Here is an 11,192-nt window from a genome sequence, read left to right on the forward strand (position 1 = left end):
GGATGTTCAGAGCTCCGGACACTCGAAGAGAAGGAGGAACTGCAATTATTCTCTTTAATCACGGTGGCACGGCAGAGCTGTCCTGCCTCCCCCTCAGCACCACAGCAATCCTCGGATTTCCTCTTCCAAACCTTTTCCCATCCTCGTTTTCCATGGACAGGGGGCAGGTGGTGCCCCCAAACACCTCCAGGAGAATCCCAAAGCCTGCAGTTCCTGCTCCCCTCAGACATTCCCCCAGCTCCTCCTCCTCCCCACAGGAAGAAGCTCGGGAAGGAGGGTCCCAAACCCCACCGAACGCTGCCGCTGGAACCTGAATTCGGGGGATTTTTTTTATGACTTGGGATTTTCAAACCCCGTTTTTTAGGTTGGGCCTGGAAGGGGATTTCACCCCATGCTCCAGCAGCAAACTGGGAGGTTTCTGCTCCTGGACCCAGGATTTGTGCAGGGATGAGGAGCACACAAGCCCAGAGAGCTGTGCAAGGAGCACAGCTTTCCTCCTGGGAATGAGATGGGATGGAACAGAAAAATCCAGGGTTTCCAAAGCAGCCCCACTCCTCAGACATTCCAGCTGCTCCTCCTCTCCTGCCCCACACCCTCCACCCTCCCCACCAGCCCAAGGGATGCACTTGTGGCTCTCTGTGGCCAGAACCAACAATGTTCCCCCTGCCGAGCTGTGGGTATCCAAACCTTACCCCTGGATATTCAAACATCACCCCCATCCCATCCCATCCCATCCCATCCCATCCCATCCCATCCCATCCCATCCCCAACCTGAGCTTCCAACACCTCCATGTGCAAAGTCCTGGCTGTATTTGGTTTGGGAAAGTGCAAGACACGGTGGGGACACGAGGCTGGAGCAGGGACAGGAGATTGGCAGCCAAGAGCCCCTCCAAGGCCTTTCCCGGGATCTCTGAGGATGCCAGCAGCTGGGAATGAGGGCTCTCTGTGATTCCCAGCTGGCTGGGAGCACTGGGAAGCACCCAGGAGCCTCCTTGAGGCACGAGGGAAGAAGCAGCAGCAGAGCTGCTCGTGTCACACATTCACGCTGAGCCCCCCGAGCAGGGGGTCACCCCCACTCCTCAGGGACTGGGATAACCGGGAGCCTGCTCTCCCAAAAATCCCAGCCTGGCCTGCTCCCCGTGGAGGCTGGGGCGAGTTCCGGCCTGGAGCTGCTTCCAGAGGGGGGGAAGGGCCCGGCCCAGCCCTGCTCAGAGGACCTGCTCCGTGCTGGAGGAGGAAATGTCCAGGAGCCTCCAGGCCATGTAGGGGTTGAGCTCGTCCTGGTCCCTGCACAGGGCCCACACGTAGAGCATCCGCAGAACCTTGTCCTGCCGGGAAAATCCCGCAGTTAGAGGGGCATGGACACGCTGCCCTGGCGGGGCTGGGATGAGGTGACCTTTAAGGTCCTTCCAACACTGGAATCCTGTGGATTTGAGGGTCCCCTGTCCCTAAAACTCCCTGTGTTCAATATTCCAGCGGCGGCTCAGCACTTCCACCCAACCCCGGGCACTTGACTAAAGCTGAGGTTTGGGTTCCACTGGAGAATTTTAATGCCTCTCCCTGATTTATTGCGGCTCCAGAGGAATCCGACAGCAAACAGACTTTGATATCCTGTTCAATAATTATCCCATCAATATTTATCTCCCAGGAATGCAGGAATTCAGCGCAGGGAATCACTGGATCAGCTGTTCCTGCCCTGGTTGTGAATCAGCCCAGGCGGGCCCCATCATTCAGATGAATCCCATTTTTCCAGCCTGGACTAAAGGCCAGGGTTGCAAAAGCCAGTATTTGTTAAATGCCCTTATTAATTCCAAGCAAAATGTGCTGGGAAGTGCCAGCACTGTCCCCATGTCCCTATGAAGTGTCCCTGAGCTACTGAGGCACAGGACAGGCTGGAGCTGCCTGGAGAGAGACACTTGGGAATAAAGGAGCTCCAGGAACCTCCTCCAGCGGCTGCCACGAACTCTGGGAACAGGGAATTCCATGGGCCAGGCTCAGCCTGGAATCACCCAGGAAGGAACAGCCCCAACCACAGCCAAGGGCATTCCAGGAGGTGCCAGGGGTTTGCTCCACAAACCATTCCCTGTCCTGTTCCCGAAGCACCACATACAGCCTGAGCTGCAGCCGGGCGTGGGAGTTCCCTGTGGGATTTCCAGGGAATGAAGGCATCGTTCCGTGTCAGTGTGGGGAGCTAAAAACGCGGATTTGGGGATTTTTTCACTCAGTGACTCAACTCTGCTCCCACCCTGTTTGCCAGAGGGCTCTGCTCTCCCAGAATGGGGAAGGAAAACCCAGCAGGGTGAGGTGGGAATGGGATGGAGCTGGAGCTGCAGTGGGAGATCCCAGACCCCAAACACGTCCCAGACCCCAAACATGTCCAGGCCCCACTCACCGGGTCCCCTTCCACCACCTCCCCTTTGTGGTTCTTGATCACCATCACCACCTGGGCCTGGAAGGTGATGATCAGCACTGGTCCCTGCTCCATCATCTTCCCCATGGCCAGCTGCAAGGACAGAGAATTCCATGGAAAACAGCCCATTCCTGCAGGTTCACAGAAGAGCACCCAGAGTTTCCCATCTCCCCCAGGGCTGGACAGTCCCAGCTCCCCCAGAGCTCCTCTGGCTGTTCAGCCACATCAATTCTGTGGTTCAGGTATGATGGAAAAGCTGTTCCCCAAAAAACTTCCCATTAAAAAATGCCTGGGAACCTTCAAAGCTTTCCCCAAACTGTTGTGAATTTTTTCGTTACTTTCCCAAGTCCATAAATCTGGGAAATGGGAACAAGCTCTGCTCCGTTATTTCCAATTAGAAAGCAAGAATAAAGGACCCCCTGCTCTCCAAAACTGGAGTTTTCTGAAGGAAATGCTTGGAATCCTGAGCTGGAAGGGACCCAGAAGGAACAAATGGAGCCTTTTCTCCTGATTTTACATCAGTTTTTGCCAGGAAATTGTTCTGAACCAGACAAAAACTGTACCACAAAGACTCCGAGGTGAGCACCTTCTGTTTGCCAGGATTTTTCTCCTCTGTTCCCATTCCATTAAATATTTAAAGGCCTCATTCACCGGAATGCAAGAGGAGTGGAAATTCAGCTTTTTCCTTCTAAAAACCCAGAATTCTCTTCCTGCCCTCTGTGGGAAACCTTTTGCATCCCCTTTCTGTGGGAATGCAGGATGCCAGGGAATGCTTTGCTGCTCTCCAGCTCCGGAATTCCTGGCTGTGCTGCCCCCAAAAGGAATCACAGGGACTGGGGACAGCGGGATTTTCCTCTTTCGAAATGTTCCTACAGATTCTGTTTTATCCCCTCATAAAGGAAGCAGCACCAGGACGGGCACAAGGCTGGGCCGTGTCACAAAGGAATACATTTATTTATAGGCAGATTTTCCTGCTCCCTGAGGCAATCTCAGCAGCTCTGCAACGTTCCTGTGCCTGATCCCAGGGAAATCAGCTCCCATCCCAGTCCTGGAGCTGGCTGGACTCACTCAATCCAGCCAAATAAAAATCAGTTTTCCACCCAAATCCAACCCCAGCCCGATTTCCGAGATATTTTAGATGCCATCAATGATCCCACAACATCCATCTGCCTGTGGGGTTCCAGAAAAGCAGGAATGTCCCTGATCAGTGCATCCCTCCCAAACTTCCCACTTGGATTATTTCTCAGTGCTGGGATCACTGGAATCTCCCCAAGCAGGTCAGGACGGGGGAGCTGATCTTGACGCCGGAATGAGGTGACAGAATTCCTGTCATTCCCTAAGTGGGGCAGGAACAGCTCCAGCTCCTCCACAAAGGGACCTGGAGAGCACCTGGAACTTGGCTGAGTCATCCCAGAATCCCTGGTTTGGGTGGGAAGGAGCTTAAAGCTCATGCAAGAGTGGGATTTTCCCTCTGGGAGCAGAAATGCCAAACCCCAGAGTTCAAACCCAGCAGGCAGAGCAAAGAAGGTTGGACTCGATGATCCTGGAGGATTTTTCCAACCTTAATGATTCTGAAAATCCCCTCCAGAGCCCATTGGTTTAATTCCTCCCCCAAAGGAGATCCTGGACAGGGAACTCACGTCGATGTTGTCGATGTCCAGGATCCTGGAATGGAACTGGAGCCCCAAGGCCTTGGCCTGCTGGATGGGATGGGCCAGCTGGCTGTAGGTCTGAGGGAAGAACAAACTTGGGTTGGGAATTGTTTGGAATTGTTCTGCCACAAAAAGAAAAGGGAATTTCTGCTTGGAGAGAGCCACCAAAAAAACCCCACGAGAAAAAAAGCCCCATTTTTATAAATGTGCTGAAGGAAGGGATCAAAGAACTGCAGCAAATGCTTTGGGATTCACCAAATTCCCACTAAAAATCCCACTTTTCCTGGGCAGAACGTGAGGACCTGAGAGCACCTGAGAGCTGAGGGACTCACAACTGTACTGAACAGCAGAAACAGGGAAAACCAGGGAAAACCAGGGAGTTTAGTGACCAGAATCACCAGCTCAACACCTGTGGGATCCCTTAAGAGGCTTTATCACCTGAATTCTCAGGGATAGGATTCCCATTTCCTCCCCTGGCTTATCTGACTGATTATTCTCGACTCAGGAGCTTCATTTCCAATTCCAGCTGCCTGGGAAATGTTTGGTTTTGGTCTCACAAACTGCAGGGAGGCTGCTGCTTCCCTCCAGAGCAATCCTGAGGTGTCATTCCCTCGGTTGCTGGAAGCAGGGAAGGTTCTTTGCTTTCAGACTGGATTATTGGTAGAAAGAATGCTCATCAGGATTTATTAAATAGAAAAAATTGCCTCTCCAAGCCCTCTGGTGGTGGGGAACAGCACAGGGAACTCACGTGGAGAAATTCAGCTCCTGAACAGAGGAACAGAATTATTTTGGACTTTACAGCACAATAACTTTGGAGGAATGAAGACCCAAATAAAAGCCCCCCAACACTGTCAGGAAAGGCTCTGCTTCCAGGAAGTCCCTGAATTCCAACCAACTCAAATTCACAGTTTGCAAGGCAAAACCCCCTCAAAATAACCCCATTTCCAAGGGAGAATCCCAGGCTTTGGGGCCGCTCCTGGGAGCTTCACTCACCGCCTCATAGCACCAGTCCTTGAGGATGTCGAGCTCCCCGGAGATCAGAGCCTGAGGAGGAAACCAAACAGAGCCTTTTAAAGCTCCTCCTGTATCCAAGTGGGACCAACCAGCCCTTCCAGCAGCAGAACACCTCAGATCCCACATTCTGTGGGACTCTGGGGGGAAACTGGGAGCTGCAAAGGGGAACAGCAAAAAGGATTTCTATCAAAACACAGGAGCTGAGGCCAAGGGACATAAAGCTTTGGATAATTAAACTCTCTCGAAGCTTCCAGCCAAACCTTCCTGTTAAATCTTCCTGTTACACCTGCCAGGGAGCCAGCAGAGTTCCCAGGGCTCAGAAATCCTCAGATCAAACAGGAGCAGGAGCAGAGCTGCAATTTTCCACACTGAAGAATTCAGGGCACAGAAGGAACAGAAGAATCCCTCATTTGGCTCCTCAAGTCCCAGTTCTTCCAGTCTCTCCTGAGTCCCTCAGAACAATTCCTGCTCTATTTCAAATCCCAGGTTCCCTCTGTCTTCCCCGTTGCAGTGACAGGGACCTACACCCATTTACAGTCACATCTCTCATCACTCTGAGTCCTTAAAAACATCAAATTCCAAACACTTCCGTGACCACTGAACCTTCTGTCACGGCCTGCTCCTGTTCCCAAACCCCAGATCAGTAGCCAGGAGCACATCCCAAATCCCTTCCCTTATCCCTCTGCTGTCCCCATTTGCTCACCCCTCTCCCTCTGATCCCACCTCATTTGTTGCTCTCCAGGCCAGAACAATCATTTATTATCTCATGGTTTGAACCTAAATGTGGGATCCGATTCCTTTCCCAAGGTTCTGTGCAGAGCTGGAGAAGCAAATCCTGCCCCAACTTTTGATTTTAGCAATGGGAAAGTAAAAAAAAACAACCTTCCATGGGATAATAAAGGGAAAAATGCAGGGAAGAAATGGATCCTGTGTCACCTCGAGGACGTTGGGGATGATGTCCCGCTCGCACTGCTTCAGGAAGCGATCCTTGTCAAAGGATGGATCCACCTTGAGGATCTCCGTCAACACCTCGGACATTTCCGTCTTGGAGAACAATCCCCCTGGAAAAACAGCTCAGTGGGGGGGGTGCCACAGCCACCAGCACCGGGAGACAGGAACAGCCCTCTGGCTACCCAGCAGAGCAAGAGTCACCCTGGGAACAGCTCCAGCCTTGAAGTCAAACCTGGGATTTCTCCCGCCCAAGGACTGTCCTCCCACCCATCCCCCGGATAACGATCCATGCAAAACCCGGCAAAGCTCGGGAATGTGCCCCAGCGTGGCAGCAGCAGCACGGGAGGAGCAGCAGTGCCAGCAGCAGGAGCAGAGCCAGGGGCTCTGGGAGGAGCCCTGGGATGTGCCTGTACCGATGAGGTCGGTGACGCGGTCGGTGACGGCGCGGGACGCTCGGATGAAGGCGTTGTCACTCTCGTCGTACTTCATCTTCATCTCAAAGAACCCTGGAACGGGAGCAGAGAGCTCAGAGCCCTCCCAGCTCACCCTGAGCCAGGGAATAACCTGCAGCATCCAGCCTCTCCTCAATCCCTTTCCTCAGCACCAGCTGTGAGTTGGTTTTCTCCCCATTTTTCTCGCCACTTTTCTCCCCGTTTTTCTCCCGGTTTTCCTGCAACGTTCTGATCTCTCAGGAACTTTTCCTCTGCTGTCACTCTGGATTTAACACCTCCTGGAAGGGTATTTATCCAGTGGAATGAGGAACTTCAGGATTGGGCTCACTTAGAGCAGGGCTGCTCCAGCTGGTGGAGCCCCATCCCTGGAGGTGGCACCCGGGCCTCTGGGGGTGGCAAGGTGGGCATCGGGCACAGCTTGGACTCGATGGTCCTGAAGGGCTTTTCCAACCTAAATTCTGGGATTCTGGGATTGTTTTCAGGGCACTCCCACTAGAAACAGCCTCAGATGATATCAAAGATCAGCTTTACAGTACAAAAAGATCACAGGATTTTTTTTTTTAAAAAATCTTTCACCTGTTTGGAAGTTGTGTTAAAGTCCCTTGATTTTTAAGGATTTCCCTGGTTTTAAGCTCTAGCTCAGGAGGAGCAGAGCTGCCTTCCCTGTCCCTGGTGCCAGAACAAAGCCAGGGAGGGAAAAGCAGGAAACCCACGAGCTCAGTTCCCTCTGAGCAGGGTTTGGAGCCCTGGAGCTGGGAGCGCTCCCAGCAAAGCCCGGCTGCAGGAGGGGCCGGAGCACAGATGGAGCAGCCTGGAGAAGCTGCAGGGCTGTCAGCTCTGCCTCCCTCCCTTCACAGCACTCCCAGCACCAGCTCCAACCCCACAGAAAAAGGTGGGAATTTGTGATTTGCATTCTGTCGAGGCTGGAGGCACAGATGGAAGCAGATCCAGGCAGGAAGGGCTGGGAAGGGAACGCGCTGCTCCCTCCGAGCACTCACTGTTGAAAACCACGTTGTTGTCCTTGAAATCTTTCCACTGCTGGTACCACTTGGAGTCTTTATGCAGCACCATGCCCATGGCCTCCCTAGAGAAGGCAGAAAACAGGGATAAAACGCAGATATTTGGGAAAAATTAACTGGTAACAAATACAGACAACACCCTGAGGAATATCCCTGCAGCACTCGGCATCACTGAGGCTGAGACAGCACATAAATGATGAGCTCAATTACAGGATAAATTATAGCCTCATCAATTATAAAATAAATTGTGGCCCCGTAAATTATAGCCCCATAAATGATCCACCAGATAAATAAAACACCAGACAAATAAAAAACCAGATAAATAAAACATCAGATAAACAAAACTCCAGATAAATAAAGCACCAGACAAATAAAACTCGACTCAGAGGATCAAAGCAGCACACGAAAAAGCCTTAGTCCTGCCCAGCCTAACTCAGCAGCAAGAAGTTAAAACTGAGCACAAAACAAAGCTCAGCTCAGAATTTCACCTCTGAACATTAAATCTCAACTTCAGAATTGGAAGTTCCCAGTTCCAGCACGGGAAGATTCGGGATCATCAACTCCTGCTGGGAATGCGCTCCCAGACCCAGCTGCTCCCACCCCACAGCTCCTGGATTTTAATCCCTGACCTGTTTCGAAGTTTTCCATCAAATTACACCTGGAAATATCCCCCCCAGAGGATCCCACACGTACTCATTGGCTTCAAACACTCGCTGCTCTTTAATCCTCTCTCCGGAATATTCCGTCCGTTTCCGGAGCCGCTCCGGGCGTCTGTAGGGCCCAGTTTGTCCCAAAACACTCTCATCTATTTCCTTCTTCACAGTTTCTACTCCCTGCAAGGCAAACAGCCCTGTTACAGTGTGGATTTCCTGCTCCCCCAGAAGCTGAAAATCCCTCCTGTGATGGTCTGGGAGAGCAAAAGGCCCTGGGCATTGCCAGGGATGGGGCAGCCACAGCTCGACAACAAAACACTGGATATTTTCTGCATTTCCTGCAAAAAGAGGGATTCAAAGAAGCTCAAATCCCACTGGAGAGAGACATTTCCCCCCCCCGCTGCAGGCAGCTCCGCTCTGCCAGGCTCGCACCTCCCAGGCAGTGCCAGACCCGCAGTCCCGGCTGCCAGGGCTGCCTGTGGGAGGCAGCTGCTGCATTTCCCACCCAGGCTCCCCACGGAGCCAGTCCCGAGGCTCTGGGTGCCACGGGAGCCCCGGGAGGATCGGCACCTGCGAGATGGCTTTGAAGGCTGCAGTCCTGCCCAGCTTCTCCCCTCCCCTGGTCACCGACTCCGCCGACTGCTTGGCCGTTTTGGCCGCTTCCTCCACCCCTTCCTTGATCTTCCTGCCCAGGTCGCTTTTGCTGACCTCATCCAAACTCTGCAAGGGAAACCGGGAAAGGTCATTCCAGCTCCATCCCTTGGCCCCAGTTCCTCTCCAGCTCTCCTGGAGCTCCTTTAGGCCCTGGAAAGGGCTCTGAGCTCTCCCTGGAGCTTCTCTTCTCAGCCCCAGCTCTCCCCAGAAGGGATCCAGCCCTTGGAGCATCTCCACGGGCCCCTCTGGACTCTCTCCAGCAGCTCCACATCCTTATTTTGGGCTCCCAGGGCTGCAGGTGGGGTCTCTCTTTTCTCCATCCCCCAAATCCCAGAGGAATCCCCGGGCTGGGCCTCCTCTGACCACACTCAATCCATTACCCTGTCAATGCCTCTGCTTTTAAAAGCTCCAGGGTCCGAATCACCTCTGGAATAGCAGCACCTGCCACCAATAATGACAATTCCAGCCCCCCCAAAAGTCCAACGGAAGCAGAGCTGCCCTAAGGAAAGGTCCTTTTACCTCTTTAACCGTCCCTGTTATTTCTCCAAGTTTCTTTTTAATCACTTCTGAGGTCTTCACTGTTTCAGATTCAATGGTTTTCTGGGGGAAAAAAACATTAATCAAGAGACAGAGAATACTCAGACCCAGTTTGGATGGAGCACAATCCATTAAGGCTGGAATTGAGGGCGAAAAAAGCAACATTTCAGGAGCTCATTGCCTGAGTCAGCAGCAGCTCAGCCTTGCAAATGATGATGTTCAGAGCTCTCTGAACAACACAAAAGAAACAGTCGATGTTCAATTTAATGCCCCATTATTTGATCTGCTCAGAAATGCAGCCAAGTGTCTGCTGGAAAGATTTTCCACTAAAAAAAAAACCAAAAACCCAACCCCAAAACATTCCAACAAATAAATATTCCAAGGCATCCATTTAGCACCGAGTGCTTCCAGCCAAGCAGAACTTCTCCTGAACAGTTCAGCTGCGGATTGAAATTTACACTCAGAGCAGTAAAAGCTCAGGGACTGGGCAATAAACCAGGGAACACTCACATATTTCCTCCTTGCTTCCCGAAGTGCATCTGATTCCTCCAACTTTTTAGCTTCATCCCGGAATTTTTTAATACTTTCCTTCATCTCTTTGTTTTTGGCCAATTCCTGTTTGATGTTCTCCACAAAACCTGATATGAATCCCTTCCTTCCTCCTGAGGAGTAGCATCTGGACTGGAGAAAACCATTCCATGTTGGAGAATCCCAAGGAATTCAAGCAAACAGGAGTCACATAACACAAGCTTCAAAGGCAGGAGGTTGACTGACCAGAGGGAATCATTGGGTCACTCTCATAACACGTGGAAAACACGGAGCTGCCTTGGAAAAGCAGCAGCTGATCCTTGAAACAGCCACATGTGCAATGCATTCCATGGAATCCCAGGATGGACAGGGTCGAAGGGACCTTAAATCCCACCCAACTCCACCTTCCACTATCCCAGGGTGCTCCGAGCCCCGTCCAACCTCAGCTACCCCAAAATCCCTTGAGTTCCACTCAAAAAGTGGAAATCTCCTGCCTAAAACTGGTGTTTCCCAGAGCCACATCCACATCCAGCTCAGAACTCTGCTGGGAAAACACTTTGGGGGTGGAAATGGAATAAATTCAGGTGGGACCAACCTGGGAGGTGCCCAGGGCAGGGCTGCTGATCCTGTACAGGGCACTCCTGGGGAAGGCAGGGATGGGATAACGCCTGGAAAAGAGCCACAGGCCACTGAGGAGACATTTCTGCAAGGAAAACAGCACAGGAGGAGCTCAGGGAACCATCCAAGAGCTCCCAGCACCTGGGTTTGGGACAGCAGCGATGCACAAATCCATCCAGGAGCTGAAACATGAGAAGCACGTGGATTTTTCTGGGGAAACGCTTCCAAACACAATTTTTTCCCAGCTCTGGAGGAAACCCAGGACCCCTCTGAGTGTTTGTGCTGCCCCAAGACACAGGGCAGGAAAGATCTGCTGGATCCCAGAACAATCCCCGGCCGGTTCTGCTGCCCCTGCCCAGGTCCAGCCTGCGAGTCCCCGCGCGGGAAGGGGGCATTGCTGAGCCCGGGGCTTGCAGCAGGTGAGAATCAGGGAAAATCCCACCTCCACACCTTCAAAATCTGTATTCGAGCCCCGGGGCAGGAGCCAAGGACCGAAACAGGGCAGCTCCCGACCAAAGGCACAAATCGAGCAGAAATCCCCAATGCTCCGCTTAACTTTGGGCACATAGGACTCGTCCAAGCCCCTCACGCTACGAGCGAGAGTTAAAGGAGACGCTCCGTGCGCAGCTCACGGCAAAATCGCCCTTAAGTGAACCCCGAGAGGCTCCGGGAGCAGCTCCGGGAGCAGCTCGGGAGCAGCTCGG

At 52.5% G+C, this 11,192-nt stretch overlaps 1 protein-coding gene across 1 annotated transcript; it reads right to left on the minus strand.

The window, feature by feature from the left end:
- Positions 1 to 787: 787 nt before the first annotated feature.
- TIMM44 (translocase of inner mitochondrial membrane 44) lies at positions 788 to 10,969 on the minus strand. Its single transcript, XM_008639928.2, has 12 exons — positions 10,466 to 10,969; positions 9,853 to 10,023; positions 9,325 to 9,405; positions 8,722 to 8,871; positions 8,192 to 8,331; positions 7,478 to 7,563; positions 6,441 to 6,533; positions 6,013 to 6,137; positions 5,056 to 5,106; positions 4,051 to 4,140; positions 2,393 to 2,503; positions 788 to 1,328 (listed from the first exon to the last, which is right to left on the minus strand). The coding sequence occupies exons 2-12, from the start codon at positions 9,934 to 9,936 to the stop codon at positions 1,209 to 1,211; spliced, it is 1,131 nt and encodes a 376-aa protein (XP_008638150.1). The 5' UTR covers positions 9,937 to 10,023; positions 10,466 to 10,969; the 3' UTR covers positions 788 to 1,208.
- Positions 10,970 to 11,192: the final 223 nt, after the last annotated feature.

Source organism: Corvus brachyrhynchos, unplaced genomic scaffold (assembly GCF_000691975.1).
Source record: "Corvus brachyrhynchos isolate BGI_N302 unplaced genomic scaffold, ASM69197v1 scaffold158, whole genome shotgun sequence".
NCBI lineage: Eukaryota > Metazoa > Chordata > Aves > Passeriformes > Corvidae > Corvus > Corvus brachyrhynchos.